The sequence below is a fragment of the Hippocampus comes genome, unplaced genomic scaffold (assembly GCF_001891065.2).
Source record: "Hippocampus comes isolate QL1 unplaced genomic scaffold, H_comes_QL1_v1.1 scaffold122, whole genome shotgun sequence".
NCBI classification, from domain to species: domain Eukaryota; kingdom Metazoa; phylum Chordata; class Actinopteri; order Syngnathiformes; family Syngnathidae; genus Hippocampus; species Hippocampus comes.
The window spans coordinates 149,982-166,477 of record NW_017842059.1 but is presented as its reverse complement, the minus strand read 5'-3'; the positions used below and the strand labels follow the sequence as shown (position 1 = coordinate 166,477).

The 16,496-nt window shown below is 41.1% G+C and overlaps 2 protein-coding genes across 2 annotated transcripts in view; both read left to right on the top strand.

The window, feature by feature from the left end:
* The window catches only part of LOC109510936 (calpain-5-like), a 16,284-nt gene extending 5,987 nt beyond the window's left edge, over window positions 1-10,297 (top strand). Inside the window, exons 4-14 of the mRNA XM_019861634.1 lie at window positions 1,111-1,319; window positions 1,533-1,725; window positions 3,536-3,729; window positions 3,822-3,899; window positions 3,983-4,178; window positions 5,107-5,229; window positions 6,337-6,410; window positions 7,231-7,353; window positions 8,734-8,837; window positions 9,775-9,911; window positions 9,980-10,297. Coding sequence (XP_019717193.1) covers window positions 1,111-1,319; window positions 1,533-1,725; window positions 3,536-3,729; window positions 3,822-3,899; window positions 3,983-4,178; window positions 5,107-5,229; window positions 6,337-6,410; window positions 7,231-7,353; window positions 8,734-8,837; window positions 9,775-9,911; window positions 9,980-10,153 — 1,605 coding nt within the window. The 3' untranslated portion in view covers window positions 10,154-10,297. The remainder of the gene's footprint in view (window positions 1-1,110; window positions 1,320-1,532; window positions 1,726-3,535; window positions 3,730-3,821; window positions 3,900-3,982; window positions 4,179-5,106; window positions 5,230-6,336; window positions 6,411-7,230; window positions 7,354-8,733; window positions 8,838-9,774; window positions 9,912-9,979) is intronic.
* A 1,847-nt stretch (window positions 10,298-12,144) lies between these two features.
* Window positions 12,145-16,496, top strand: part of LOC109510791 (solute carrier family 35 member F2-like) — a 15,059-nt gene continuing 10,707 nt past the window's right edge. Inside the window, exons 1-2 of the mRNA XM_019861378.1 lie at window positions 12,145-12,299; window positions 12,363-12,538. Of these exons, the coding sequence (XP_019716937.1) occupies window positions 12,211-12,299; window positions 12,363-12,538 (265 nt within the window). The 5' untranslated portion in view covers window positions 12,145-12,210. The remainder of the gene's footprint in view (window positions 12,300-12,362; window positions 12,539-16,496) is intronic.

Below are 16,496 nucleotides of genomic sequence, written 5' to 3'. Positions count from 1 at the left end.
GTGTGTGTGTGTGTGTGTGTGTGTGTGTGTGTGTGTGTGTGTGCTGTGCGTGCACGTGCGTGTGCCCACACGCTCCAGTGAACATGTTGGTATGTCACCAAGAGGCACGGTGTGTTGGGTTGATGTCCCCGAACTGAGAAGTGAAACCAAACCCTCTCGCATGTTCATGGTTCTGATTAGCGCTTAGGCGACATGTCGTGGGATCTTGTTTATTTTGACAAAAGTTATGCTTTGCCAACATCTTGTGGCATCGCGATGCCCAAAAACTCTGTAGGGGGCTTTGTTTCGACAAAATTAGTTTTCTAATCGCCTTTCATTGCCATGTTGATACCAATGTGTTACGTTGAAGTGAGTCCTGGAGCGTGTCATTTAGACTAAAGTAGTGTTTTTCCGCTGTTTTGTGGCATGTTGGAGCCAAATGTTGAAAGTTGAGAAGCTTCATTGGGACAGATGTAGTGTTTTGTCCCCAATATCTGGCATCTTGATGCCAAGGAACTATTTTGAACTGTGTTAAGGAGCTTTGTTTCAACAAAAATAGTACTTTGTCTTCATCGTGTGTGTTTCTGTCATTTGAGGGGCTTCATTAAGACAAGATTAGTGCTCTGCCATCATCTTGAGGCATCTTGGTGCCGAAGAACAATGTTGATTTGAATTGAGGAGCTTCATAGAGCTAAAAATATTGTCATGCCACCATCTGTGGCATGTTGGTGCCAAGGAATTTATGTTGAAGTGATTTGGGGAACTGAATTGAGACAAAAGTAGTGTTTCGCTGCCATCTTGGTGCCAAAGAATTAACTTTAAAAATGACAAGGATGGGCTAACTCCATTGTTGTTGCACATGATCATAGAGAGCCAATCACATGCATCGGCTTTGGCAAAAAGAAAATCTGAGCTTTTGAGGCAATTTTTGAAATGTTACTAAAGTTGTCATCGTGGAATTTAGTTTAATTACACGCGTTCTCCCACTAATGTAATGGGTTACAGGTACATACATTATGCAGTTATAGTCCAAAATCTCTTTACATGTAATTAGTTACTCTCCAAAACTTCTACCCAACATGCCGTAAGTTCACGACAGGCATTTGTGATCTGACTGTGACACTGTGACAGGTAATTCCCGATTGGAAAGACCAGGAGTGGGACAAGAGCCGCCCCAAATTGTACGCCGGCATCTTCCACTTCCGCTTCTGGAGATTCGGCGATTGGGCGGACGTGGTGATTGACGACCGGTTGCCCACCTTCAACGGCAAGCTGATCTTCTGTCACTCTAATGACGCCAATGAGTTCTGGAGCGCCCTGGTGGAGAAGGCCTATGCCAAGTACGCAAGCCCACGCCCACTTCCTGTTAGCATTAGCTGTCACGCCACCAAATGCTTGATGGAAAAAAACTCTTAACTTTTCATCACGGCTTGTACGGAAAAGTTAGAGTAGCAGATTAGCAATATGTATCTTGACTCAAATGCACATTGTGGACAAAAGGCATTGGCCAGCCTTACGACACGCCGTGAAGTGAAGTCCGGTTGTCTTTCCAGGACATGCGGCTGTTACGAGGCTCTGAACGGCGGCAACACGGCAGACGCGCTGGTGGAATTCACGGGCGGCGTATCGCAGACCATAACCCTAAGTGAAAAGGGCGTCAAGCTTGACACGGAGAAGCAAGTGGAGCTCTTCAGTCGAGTCCTCAAAGTCCATGAGAGAGGGGGGCTCATCAGCGCCTCCATAGAGGTAAGTGTCAACCCATACTATATCGTGGATTCTTTTGTTTTTATAATTGAGGAGATTCGCTTAGTCCTTGACAATCGCGCTATGTTTTTGTGGTTGAATAAGAAATAATGCACAACAGTATTTTGTACGTGGAGCCTCAAAATTCAATACAGGGCATTTTTGCCACTGCGCGTCGGTAGATGTGTGGTGCTCAATTGCTCGGTGTGCGGCAGAGTCAGCAACTGAAATTGTTTGGCGACAGTCCTTTGCGGTTACATTTGGCTACAATGTTTGTTGTGAGGTGGGAGTTTAAGGAGCAGTGGTTTGAAGGTCTATAATGATTGTAACATCTATGCCTCTTTCCATTACCCCATCTAAGGTGTTTTGCACCCTGTTAGCATTAAGCTAGCAACATTAAAAGGTTTGCATGAACATTTCAATGTTTAGATACACAATGATTTCAGTCTCTTTACTCTAATGTGCCAATTGGGAGTGACAAACAAACACATTTACTTCTTATTTTTTTTTTTTTTTTTTTTTTTGCAAGCCAGAGCCTTTTTAATTTCCTGATATTTTACAATGGTCTTCCATTTCTTGATAGTGAGAGAGTGATGACTAGCCGATTTATTTATTTATTTTTTGCCCATATGCAAGTCCAAACAATAGAATTTTGAATTTTTAATAATCCAGCCTGGGCCTCTTTTGTCTGTGGATATAAATCTGATATATATGCAATGCGTCTGCAGTATGAAGACTCATCCGTACACATCCGACCTATACGTCATCAACAGCCCAACATGCGCTTTGCGCAGTCAGGGATGGCTAGCTTGGGAGGGCAGATTACTGACAATTATCTGTGAATCTGCAAAGACTAACAGTCTTGTCTTTATATTTGACTTGAAAGTGATCCCACTTGAAAAAAGTGGAGATTTGAGGCAATGGTGTGACCTTGGTAGATATCTCCGTGAAATGAGAAGATCGAGGTGCGTTGCCTCATTCATTCATTCATTCATTTTCCGATCCGCTTTATCCTCACAAGGGTCGCGGGGGGTGCTGGAACCTATCCCAGCAGTCTTTGGGCAGTAGGCGGGGGACACTCTGAACCGGTTGCCAGCCAACCGCAGGGCACACAAAGACGAACAACCATCCGTGCTCACACTCACACCTAAGGACAATTTGGAGTGTTCAATCAGCCTGCCGTGCATGTTTTTGGAATGTGGGAGGAAACCGGAGTACCCGGAGAAAACCCACGCAGGCCTGGGGAGAACATGCAAACTCCACACAGAGAGGCCGGAGATGGAATCAAACCTGGTACCTCTGCACTGTCAGGTCAACGCGCTAACCGCTGGACCACCGGGCCGCGCGTTGCCTCATATCCCCAAAATATTTCTACCTCCTCACACCTCACTATCCTGGCGAGATGAAATGATAGAATGAGCCCCTACAAATGGGACCATATCTACTCCTGTAAACACTGTGTGTGGTGGTGCATGTCATTTGTGCACATCCATGTCACATTACGGACGCATTGCGTTCACATTAAAATCAGCATTTTTTTTTTTATAATATCAATGAGAAGCTAAAAAGATCAGATTTAGCAAAAAATCCCAAGTGGGCACCACACCCTTCGGAATGCTTCAAAAAATGGTGCTTTCTTCGGGACGGATGGATGACATTTGATTCATTTCAGTGGGGAGTAATTCCATAGTTACGATCACAGTCGCAGAAGCAGTTAAACTTGTAAGTGAAGGTATGCACCTGGAACTCTCCTTTCATGACTCGTTGACCACCAGTGGGTGTCACTAATGTCACTTACTGCGATGTCTTTTAGGCGACCAGCGCATCTGACATGGAGGCCCGCATGTCCAACGGCCTGGTCAAAGGTCACGCCTATGCCATAACGGACGTGCGTCGCATACGTATCGGTGTTGGCTTGATGGCTTTTTTCAGAGCGAACAAACTCGATATGATCCGCCTGAGGAACCCCTGGGGGCGCAGCGAATGGTCCGGACCCTGGTGTGACAGGTGACAAACAAACCACAACGTAACCCAAACTCACACTTTGAAGTCCATTGAAGGTTGATAAATGACTATAACCGCTTGTGCTGTGTTGGCAGTTCAGAAGAGTGGAAAAAGGTCAGTAGCGGCGAGCGTGAGAAGATTGGTGTCGTCGTGCAGAATGATGGAGAGTTCTGGTGAGTTTCCATGCGATGTCGGACCCTGGATGGCCGACATGCTTACTTAGGTCCCAGATGCCCTCTCTTCTCTTGCCCCGCAGGATGACATTCAGTGACTTCATCTCCAACTTCACGCACCTCGTCCTGTGCCGCATGATCAATACGTCTCATATAAGCGTGCACAAGACCTGGGTGGAGCAGGTGTTGCGCGGCTCCTGGGCTCACCATGAAGACGAGCTGAAGAACCGGGCCGGCGGCTGCGTCAACAACAAGCAGACCTTCCTCCAAAACCCTCAGGTGCTCTCGACTTTCACATCCCATCATGCAATGCTTCCCCACCACTGTGCTTCCTTCACGTGCGCTCTCCTACTCTAATGGATCATAATTACTACCGGATGACCAATAAGGATTTATTTTTTTTTTTTTTTAACGCCAAAGTCGATTCTGATATTGGCCAGAAAAAAATCTGATAACCATTAATCGGCTGATTATTTTTAAAAAGTATATAATAATGAAAATAACTTATTTTTAGGTCCCTTGACGCTTACAACAACATAGATATGAATTCCAGGCAGAACATTTGATTGTTTTACAAGACTCTGTCCCGTAGTATTTGTTTAACTCTCCAGCATAAAAGTACAAAAATATTTACTCCTACACAATGCTTTTTAATGGGCATATTCGAGGTTGGAGAAGGATGTCAATCGCAAAGAATAATGTTCTTTCAGCAATGCATTTACTTTACTTCGTGCCCATACCTGCTGAACGGTGCTTGCCTTTTCACAAGAAAGTAAGATTATGTTGGTGTTTAGTGAGCAAAACCCCGGGCGATTCTTAATTTGTAAAGCAGCTTAATATCGTCCGATTATAATCAGTAGGGCCATTAATAATGACTAAACCCTCTTTTTTGATATGGAGGTTTAGGGACCAAGCCCTGATGTAAAAAGTGAAACTTGGCAAGTCATAAAAAGTTACAAAAGATAGTCATTATCAGTTCACTGATGATCAACTGGAATCCAACCGTTTACTGCCGCCGACGAATGTAACTGTCAAGTGCTCTCCCCCCACCCCCCACAGACAAGTTTGGAAGTGGATTTCGTCCTGCTTCTCACTCTCTCGCGGGATAACATCACATTGAGGAAAAGAACAGATGACTCACCGGCTTGAACAGTTGTCCAAATTAATCTTCAAATTGTTCCCTTTGTCACCGTTGCGTGTGTTGTAGTACGTCTTTGACGTGACAAAACCCGAGGACGAGGTTCTCGTATGTCTGCAGCAGAAGGACCGCAGGGCCTCGCTCAGGGCAGGACGAGGAGAGAACCTGGCCATCGGCTTGGAAGTACACAAGGTCAGAGAGGCGGGGTCACCCTCGACTGGTCGCCAGCCGATCACAGGCCACATATATCAACAAATAATGGAACAGTCGCGAGCCAATGCAATGCACATCAACACAAACTAGTCCTAGCGCACAAATTGTTAGGTCATGTGCAGTTTTGCTTCACTCGTCAGAAATAGTTGTCCTACTAGTATGGGAAAGTTACCAGTAAGGACTAATACATTTGCGCACCTAATACCTCAATGTGCATGAGTAGAACCACTTTGTCATACTAGTAATATTTATTTTTTGAATACTGTATGGCATTTATGCACACTAGTAAGACAAATTTGGCTCGCCAGTTGGACAACTGCATGTTACTAGTAAGGCAAAATTATTAATGGAACTTTTGGTAGTACTGGTAGGTCCCAGAGGGCCACTAGTGCATGGCACATGCCTACTAGTGGAGCCGATTAATATTACCAGTGCAGCACACTAAGGTTTAAGTCCATACTAGTAGTGGAAAAAAATTACCGTAATTTCTGGACTATAGACCGCACCTGATTATAAGCCGCACCACTACATTTTTAAAGGAAAAAAATATTTTGTACACACATAAGCCGCACCTGTGTATAAGCCGCAGGTGCCCATATTGTAACATGAGATATTTACAAAGAAAGACGGTACACAGGCGGCCGTTAGAAAGGTCTTTATATAAGCCGCTTCATGAAATAAACCGCAGAGTTGAAAGCGTCTGACAAAAGTCGCGGCTTATAATCCGGAAATTACGGTACTAGTAAGACAGTCATTTTAGTAGTGCGCTGAATTGTCTTGCTGGTGTGGACAAAGAGTGCACTGGCACATGGACCTTGAACTCGATATCAAAGATATGGAATAAATGCTCAAAGAACTTCCCATTGGGTGCTGCTGTAATGATTGGCATGCATTACGGCAAATGACAGTATGAGGATGTGACTTGATCGCCACAAATGCTTGAAAGCACGCTAAAATGATTGTCAAATTTTTAAGTCATGTCTTGTTAACCCCCCCCCCCCCCAAACCAAAAAAAAAAAAATCACATTTACTGTACTGTGTCAGGTGATGAGATTTTACATCATGTTTCTCATCGTGTGCACGCAGGTGGAGCTGAACCGGAATTACCGTATGCACGCCCCCCAACAGAAGGTGGCCGGCACCCCCTACAGCAACACCAGGTTGGAATGGAAAGCCCTTTCTATATACATGAGAAGCAATTTAAGGTCCAAGTGCAGTACTAGTATGCTCTTTGTCCTCACTAGTCATACAATTCAGCACACTAGTGGGACAAGAACATGTTACTAGTCTGTACCTTTTTGTTGATATGGAATTCCTTTCACAATGAAAGCCCAGACACGGACGGGCAACTTAATGAACTTTATGCACTTTCAACGAATTGTCAACGGTTCTTGGGCTTGTGTACTTTTGGGCTGCTCTTCGCCCCCGAGGATGCGGCATGCGATACTGTACTCTTTCCAATCATAAGGTCGTTAATCTTGATCATTTCAATGAAGTTGATTACCTGTCATTTGTTGAACGTGCGTCTTCATTTAACTGTCACGTTCAATTTAAATTGTCCGTTGTCAACATCAAACCGTGACTGTGTCTTGCATGTGAAAAACTAACATTCCGGCTACGTTCTTCTCGAATGGGAAAGGAGCATGTGAAATTAATACTGAGATGTTTGTCAGCTAGTGCAGTGCAATGTTATTACAACTTAAAACTGATAAGGTGTGATGGGTGAACTGTTTTTATAATGTTGCCTGTCCTTTACCTCGACAATATTATTTGTACTTGTATCCTCGGATACATACAGTATTTGCCTGCAAACACCACAAATTCAAAGTGTCCCAAAATGTGTCCCAATTGGACCATCCAAGGCACAACTTTTCGTACCCTCTCTGACAGTGTACAGTAGTGGAAAAAAACATAACCAACAAGCAAACTAGTACATGGATATGAAGGTTATGGAATAAATGCTCAAACTGCTTTCCAAAGGTCTGCGTTCCTGCGCGTGGACCTTAAGGAAGGCCGCTATGTCATCTTGCCAACCACCTATGACCCCGACCGGGACGGAGAATTCCTGTTGCGCGTCTTCACCGACGTGCCGTCATACTGCAGGCAAGAACACAATACACACACACACACACTATATATATATATATATATATATGAACCTGCAATAGATGATTGGAAAAAAATTAAACACGCAAATAAAAGAGAAATCAATATTGTATAATTAAAATCTAGAGTATTTGACCCAACCATATAATTTCATCTAATGATAATCACATAGGTGGCCCGGTGAGCCAGTGGTTAGCGCGTCGACCTCACAGTGCAGAAGTCGTGGGTTCCCTGTGTGGAGTTTGCATGCTCTCCCCGGACCTGCGTGGCTTTTCTCCGGGTACTCCGGTTTCCTTTCACATTCCAAACACAGGCATGGCAGTCTGATTGAACACTCCAAATTGTCCCTAGGTGTGAGTGTGAGCGTGGATGGTTGTTCATCTCTGTGTGCCCTGCGATTGGCTTGCAACCGGTTCAGGGTGTCCCCCGCCTACTGCCCGAAGACAGCTGGGATAGGCTCCAGCACCCCCCGCGACCCTTGTAAGGATAAAGCGGATCGGAAAATGAATGAATGAATGATAATCACATAGCCGAGTCCTACCATCAAATTCTATCAGCACTCATTTTTTCTGCACATTCTCCCAACAACCAACTCACTCAAAGATTTTATCATGCTACTGTATGTTTGTCCTACATTTCATTCCAAATCCCCAAATGAATAGAGCAACTCACTCACTTGTATAACCAATACGGTACAGCATAGTACAGTAACCCCTCATGCACTTCCAACGAACTTTCATCAGTTCAATTGCTGTTGTTTGTGTACTTTTGAGATTGATGTTGTCGTGGTGTCTTTTGAACGCTGTCGTGGGTGATGGCGTCTCACGAAATTAGGCAGGTATATTCTGCTTCCCATTTTGTCTGAAAGACATCATTTTGTCACAGGACTCACTCTTCTTCTTTGCTGACGTACAAGTACAAGATTTGGGGTTGGAGGCCCTAGTCAGAGACATTTGCCATCTAGTGGTGAACACTGTTAGTTGAAACTGAAAACTGCTCAGCTACAATAAGTATAACCCTTTTTTTTTTGTCCCCCCCCCCCCCCGCCAAAAAAAAATGAGGTCCACTCCCAGTGCATGCATCCCGTGATGTGTTTCAATGTGTTTGTATTATTTTAAAAAGTGTATTGAAAGAAAAATTCTGAGTGACGTAAATGCTATAAAAACATCCCGAGGGTATATGTAAATATGGTATTTCTAAATTACAGATTTCACTTATTATGGGGGTGGTCTGAAGTGTAATTCCCACAATCATCCAAGCCCATAAAGAACGGTTACTTAAAAATGTCTGCTTTAGCAGGGGGGTCGGAAAGGATGACCTGCGATATATTGGACAGGGGTCACTGCCATGATTTTCGTGTGTTATCGTGTGCTGCAGGGAGCTGTGTTTGGATCAGCCCCCTCGCACCTGCTGGACGGGTTTGTGTGGTTTCCCATCCCTGGTCACGCAAGTGCATGTGACCCAAGGCAACGCGTTGAGGGGTAAGCCTGCACAGTCTACCTGCTTGGGGTAGGCTGGAATGGATTACAGTGGACCCCGCATGCTCACGGTTTGGTATCGGCAGATGTGAAGATTTTATTTTGAAGTGCAGTTTTAATTATTTAATATTTTTATTGGTGGTGTGTCTGCATGTTCCAAAAGTGTGCGTGTGTGTGTGTGTGTGTGTGTGTGTGTGTGTGTGTGTGTGTGTGTGTGTGTGTAAAATAAGATAAGAAAACCTTTATTTGTCTCACAATGGAGAAATTCCCAATTTACAGCAGCAAAAATTATGAAAGAGAGAACTAAAAAAATAAAAACTATATAAGTAAATATAAATTATAAAATATAAATAAATATAAGCATATTCAGAATGGGTGAGTGGGGGTGAGTCCAGATTTTCAGGAGTAATGATTTAATCATTCAATTTGTTCACTTTGTTTTATTAAATTGTTTTCATTCTTATTTTGTATCATAAAAAAATGTATTCCATTTTATTTCATTTAATATTGTGTTCGTCAAATTAGATTTTTTTAAAATTTAGTTTTTCATGAATCCGTTTGATTCCTTTTTAATCCACTTGATATCTATTGAAAAAAATATTTTGCTCATTCATTTTATTTATTTATTTTTTTATTGATTATTTTTTATTTGCATTTTACATATTACGTTTTATTCAAATTGTATACTCCTTTTCATTTCATCATATTTTCCATTCGTATTTATTTCATTCTACTTCAGTTAGGTTCAATGCTTTTCGCAGTGTTTGTCATTTTATTTCCATATTGGTTTATATCAATTCACTTGCCGTATTTTTTTGCAATTGCCCATCATTTCCTGAAATTTTCAATTGTCTACGGGGCATCTTATTTCATTTCTTCCTTTTTTTTTTTTCCTTTGTACAAGCTTGACTGTCAGTCTGTGTGTTTGTGTTGCGCGCAGGAAACAACACGTACTTGACCATCCGCTGCGAAGGGGAGACAGTTCGCTCTGCCACCCATGGCGGGAGTCGCAATCCCAACTTTGACACCAAGGGTATCTTCTACCGGAAGGAAAGCAGCGAGCCAATCTTCATCCAGGTGCGTGTGCATGTGTATGCGTGCCATGTGAAAGTTTTGACGTCGGGGTCGTTGTGGTGCTGGGTCAGGTGTACAACTCCAACAGGCTGATAGACTCGTTCCTGGGCGAGCTGACGCTGTCCACCGAGTCGGGAGACATCAAGAAGACGATGCACCTGCGGGCCAAAAGCGGCCAGCGAATCGAGCTCCCGGGGACTCTCAGCGTCGTCGTGGTGACCAGCGCTATACTCACCAGCTTCTGAGACGTCGCACTCTCCGCTACGACTCTGCGCCTCCTTATTCCAGTGGATTTCTTTTTAAATTGTGTTTTCATGACATTTCTTTCCATTTTTATTATTTGTTTAGTCAATAGCAGTGAACAGTCAGTAAAAAAACATTTTACAGTTTTTTTTTGTTTTTGGTTTTTTTTTGTCATTTCAAGTTTTTCATTGTTTACTTTAGTAGTTTCATTTGTTTTGGTTTTTATTTGATTTATTTCATTTGATTACTTTTTTGTTCATTTCTCTTCATCTTTTTAAATGAAGATTTATTTTCTGGGGGGAACAGTTTTATTTTACTTTTATTTCACTTCATTTTGATTTGTTTTGATTGTTTTTCTGTTTTTATTTGATCACATTTTTTTGTTTTATCTTTGTGTTTTGTCGCTTCATTTTCTTTTCATCTGCACTTCATTTCTACAAATAAAAATACTGTTTTTCTCTTTTTATTTCATCTCCTTTTTTACATTTTAATTTTTTTATCTCACCTTGTTTTTATTTCAAATATCTTTATTTTATTCCCTCTTATTTTATCTTTAATTTGTCATTTTCTCAATTTTATTCATTTTTTTCTCATTTTGTTTCACCTTTTAAATTGTGTTTTATTCCAATACTTTTTTCTATTTTTATATATCGATTTTATTTTGAAAACTTTCATTCCACTTTGTGCCATTTTTCACATTTTTATGACGTCACATTTAATATTCATATTCAATTTGATTCATTCCGGTCGCTTTCCATTTCATTTATACCTGATGCATATGATCTTGGTTTGATATCAGTTTTTTAACGTATTTTTATAATTGTATATTGATTTTGGCACACGTTACTGTAGCTCATGAAGAAATGTCATTCAACTTTACATCTTACACAACAACTTTACACTAATATTATTTCATGTTTGTACCAACAATCAGTCTTCCAGTTTGAAGTGGTCTGTTTACATCCAGTACATTCCTCGACCAACTTTTCTTTGAGGGGGGCTACGCATCATCTGTCAGTCATCAGGTACCTTCACTATGATTGGTTGTTGCTTTCTGTTGGTCCCCACCCACTTTCGTGTCTTTGTAACCATCGTTATTGAAGCAAAAACATGAACTAGTGTCAAAAATACATCAACATTCTCATTTTCAAATGTTAAATTGTACGTTCGTAACCGTGAAGTAGGCCAGAATGCTTTGCACTTTGATGATGCCATTGTTCACGTACTGTGTGGATTTCAAAATTTCAAAATCTGCGTTGGACATCCATTTATTAAACTAATTTTTTGCTCAACCTTTATTCCATTTTTACTCCTTCATAACTTTATTAATACATCCTTTATGAATTATTTGTGAATTCATCATGTGTTTATAACATGTTTACATACAGCTACTTTAACACTCATTTATTACAGGTTTATTTGTTTATAATGCATTTTTAACTCATCTATTACACAAAGCATCTTGGAAGACGTTACACGTTGGTAAGTTCCACATCCAGACATTATTTCTTTTCACATCAAAACACATTTGTCAGCCCTTTGTCACTGAACAACAAATTTTCAGTTGGTTATAGATGTAACTTTTTATGTGACTTTGTCACTTAAAACACTCACTTTTATCCTAAGACAAAGTAGTCGTAGTAGTAGTCGTCGTCGTGTGTGTGTGTGTGTGTGTGTGTGTGTGTGTGTGTGTGTGTGTGTGAGAGAGAGAGTGAGTGTATATCTATTGATCGATCGATTTACACAGTGTATATCTATTGATCGAACGATTTACACACACACACACACACACACACACACTCTCCTACAAAACAACAAAACCAGAGTTAGCCTCTGCCAGCTGTCTGCGGCTCATTGATGTTAACAGAAGCTGCGTCATGTCATTATGCGCACTCACACAGACACACACACACACACACACACACGCACACACACACACGTGTTGATAAGGTAATGTGTGACTATTGCCCTCTCTTAGTAAATCATTGAGTGTTAAGAGTGAAGACACAAAAAGTCATTGAAGGAGACCTCTCCCTGGCAGTGACAAGACTCTTCCGTGATGTCTCCGGACGCAGATCCGGAGGTCCGTCCCGAGCGGGGTGGCTTTGGCGCATGTTCGCCGGCCAGGTTCACGGAGGCTTTAACGTGGTGAGTCCACCGGGAAGCGTGTGCATGTATGACCTTTGACCTGTGAGCGAGTTCTTTTGACAGGCGTCTGGCTCGCACCCTGGCCCTGGGTCAGGTCCTGGCAGCGCTGGTGTGCGGTACGGCCGTGTCGTCTCAGTATTTAAGCTCCGCCTTCCGGGTGGACGCTCCCATGCTGCAGAGCGTCTTACACTACGCGCTCCTTGGCGCCACTTATACACCGGTGCTGCTCTGCAGGACAGGTGACTTGCAAACACACATATACACACACACACACACACACACACACACACACACACACACACACACACACACACACACACACACACACACACACACATTATTAAAACAACTGTATTACAGTTTAGAGTTAACTACAACTGAACTGTACTTGATGTATTATACTGGATTAAAAAAAATAGGAATATTCTATGGAACAATCCATCTTGATCATTGTGGAAATCAATTCATTGAACGAATTATACAGGGTTCCCACGGGTCCTTAAAGTTTATAAAAATCCATAAAAAAAGAAGTTGTAAAATTATGTTCTTAATTGTCCTTAATTTTCAGGGAAAGCTTCTAAAATCAATAAAAATCCTTAAAAATTAATCTGTGGTGTTCATTTCATTTGTATATGTCATTTTCCCCACCCTTCCAATGAATAGTTTTGTCGGAAAATGCGCCTGGCGCCCTTCCCCTCAAACGGGCTACATGCCTTCCTGGTTCCCGCTCTACTTTTCCCGACATCTCCGATCAGTTCTGATGCTGATCACGTGATACTTCGGGTCATTTCGGGCCAGTCTGACATACAGGATGTCAAATAAAGGGTTAGCTGATTGCCCCTAAAAATAAAGATGTGCCCTTCCTTTGGGAGCAATGATTTGATCACCAGCTCAGTGATATGTGGCTTTCTGTTCATTAAATCCACCGTGAATCCCCTGCTGAATAGAGAAAAAGTCCATAAAAATGGCTAAATTAGCCCTCAAAATTCCTTGAAAGGTCCATAAATAAAAAGTAAGTGGAAGAGTGGAACCCTGTTACTATACATGGTTGTTTTATGGGGCTAAAAACACCTTACTATACATGGTCGTTTTTTGTGGTCTGAAAATGCCTTACGATACATTGTCGTCTTTTTTTGGTGAAAAAACTCTTGACGATACATGGTCGTTTTTTTCAGCGAAAAACCGCCTTATTATACATGGTCGTTTGTTTTTTTTTTTTTTTGTTAAAAACGCCTGACTACACATGGTCATTTTTTTCTCACCTAAAAACGCCTTTCGATACATGGTCGTTTTTTTGTGGGCTGAAAACGCCTTACTATACATGGTCGTTTTTTTCGGCAAAAAACGCCTTACTATATACATGGTCGTTTTTTGTGGGCTACAAACGCCTTACTATACATGGTGGGTTTTTTTCACCAAAGAAACATCTTACTATACATGGTGGGTTTTTTTCACCAAAGAAACATCTTACTATACATGGTCATTTTTTTTTCACCAAAAAACGCCATACTATACATGGTCGTTTTATGGGCGCTAAAAACGCCTTTGAATACATGGTCGTTTTTTTGGGCTAAAAACACCTTAATTCACATAGTCGTTTTTTTCGGCTAAAAACGCCTTACTATACATGGTCGTTTTTTGTGGGCTGAAAACGCCTTACTATACATGGTTGTTTTTTGGGCTAAAAACGCCTTACTATACATGGTCTTTTTTCTCACCTAAAAACGCCTTACTATACATGGTCATTTTTTGGGCTAAAAACGCCTTACTATATACAGTCGTTTTTTGTGGGCTGAAAATGCCTTACTATACATGGTCGTCTTTTTTTCACCAAAGAAACGCCTTACTATACATAGTCGTTTTTTTTTCACCGAAAAACGCCTTACTATACATGGTCGTTTTTTTCGGCTAAAAACGCCTTACTATACATGGTCGTTTTTTGTGTTCTCACCTAAAAACGCCTTACTATACATGGACATTTTTTCTCACCTAAAAACGCCTTACTATACATGGACATTTTTTCTCACCTAAAAACGCCTTACTATACATGGACATTTTTTCTCACCTAAAAACGCCTTACTATACATGGACATTTTTTCTCACCTAAAAACGCCTTACTATACATGGACATTTTTTCTCACCTAAAAACGCCTTACTATACATGGACATTTTTTCTCACCGAAATAGCCTTACTAGACATGGTCATTTTTTGGGCTAAAAACGGCTTCCTATACATGGCCTTCCTGTACATGGTCGTTTGTTTCGGCTCAAAACGCCTTACTATACATGGTCTTTTTTCGCACCTAAAAACGCCTTACTATACATGGTCACTTTTTGTGGGCTAAAAACGCCTTACTATACAGTCGTTTTTTTTCACCGAAAAACGCCTTACTATACATGGTCGTTTTTTGTGGGCCGAAAACACCTTACTATACATGGTTGTTTTTTTGGGCTAAAAACACCTTACTTTACATGGTCTTTTTTTCTCACCTAAAAACGCCTTACTATACATGGTCACTTTTTGTGGGCTGAAAACGCCTTACTATGCATGGTCATTTTTTGCGCTAAAAACGCCTTACTATGCATGGTCTTTTTTTCTCACCTAAAAACGCCTTATTATACATGGTCGTTTTTTGGGGGCTAAAAACGCCTTCGAATACATGGTCTTTTTTTTTGGCTAAAAACGCCTTACTATACATGGTCGTTTTTTGTGGGCTGAAAACCTCTTCCTATACATGGTTGTTTTTTTGGGCTAAAAACGCCTTGGTCGTTTTTTTGACACATCACCATTCAGTGCATTCTAGTAGATTAGCAACAAAGTAATTGAAAAAAAAATCAGCCTGGTGGCCAACTAGTTAGTGCATTGGCTTCCCAGCCCAGTGGTGCAGGTTTCGAGTCCAGTGCCAGCCTGTGTGACACTTGTATGTTCTGATGGTTACTTGAATATCAAGAGACATTTTGCGCCAACATTGGCCTTCAGAGAAGTATATCACAGAACTAAACTGACTTGCACTTCCGGGCCCGTGGCTTAATAGAGCGTTGGCTTCCCAGCGTAGAGGTGCAGAGTTCGAGTCCCGCTCCAGCCGACCTGTGTGGCGTTTGGATGTTCAAATGTTTTTATGATAATCAACAGACATTTTGGTCAGGTTTTAAAAAAACACCTTCGTGTACATGCTTGTCTTTTAAAAGAAACGCCTCACTATACATGGCCATCTTTAAAAATTTAGAAAAAAAGACACACTAAACATGGTCGTTTTTTCGGCTAAAAATGGCACAGTATACATTGTCGTTTGTTTCGGCTCAAAACCCCTTACTATACATGGTCGTTTTTTTTCACCTAAAAACACCTTACTATAGATGGTCATTTTTGTAGGCAAAAAATACCTTACTTCACATCGTCGTTTTTTTCGGCTAAAAACGCCTTAGTATACATGGTCATTTTTGGGGGCTTAAAAGGCCTTCCGATACATGGTCATTTTTTTCCCGTTAAAAACGCCTGACTATACATGGTCATTTTTTTCGGCTAAAAAGGCCTTAATATACATGGTCATTTTTTTCTCACCTAAAAATGCCTTACTATACATGGTCGTTTTTTGTGGGCTGAAAATGCCTTACTATACATTGTCGTCTTTTTTTGGTGAAAAAACGCTTTACGATACATGGTTGTTTTTTTCAACGAAGAACCGCCTTACTATACATGGTCGTTTGTTTTTTTTTTTTGTTAAAAACGCCTTACTGTACATGGTCATTTTTTTTCACCTAAAAACGCCTTACTATATATGTGGTCTGTTTTTTTTCACCCAAAAATCCTTACGATACATGGTTGTTTTTTTTCACCAAATAACGCCTTACTATACATGGTCATTTTTTTTCACCAAAAAACGCCTTCGTATACATGGTCGTTTTTTTTTTCAGCTAAAATCGCCTTACTATACATGGTCGTTTTTTTCGGCGAAAAACGCCTTATTATACACATGGTCATTTTTTGGGCTAGCAACGCCTTACTATACATGGTCGTTTTTTGTGGGCTGAAAATGCCTTACTATACATGGTTGTCGTTTTTTGGTGAAAAAAAGCTTTACGATACATGGTCGTTTTTTTTTTTTTTGGCTCGAAACACCTTATTTCACATGGTTGTTTTTTTTTTTTTTTTTAGCTAAAAACGCCTTAGTATACATGGCCGTTTTTTTTTCACTT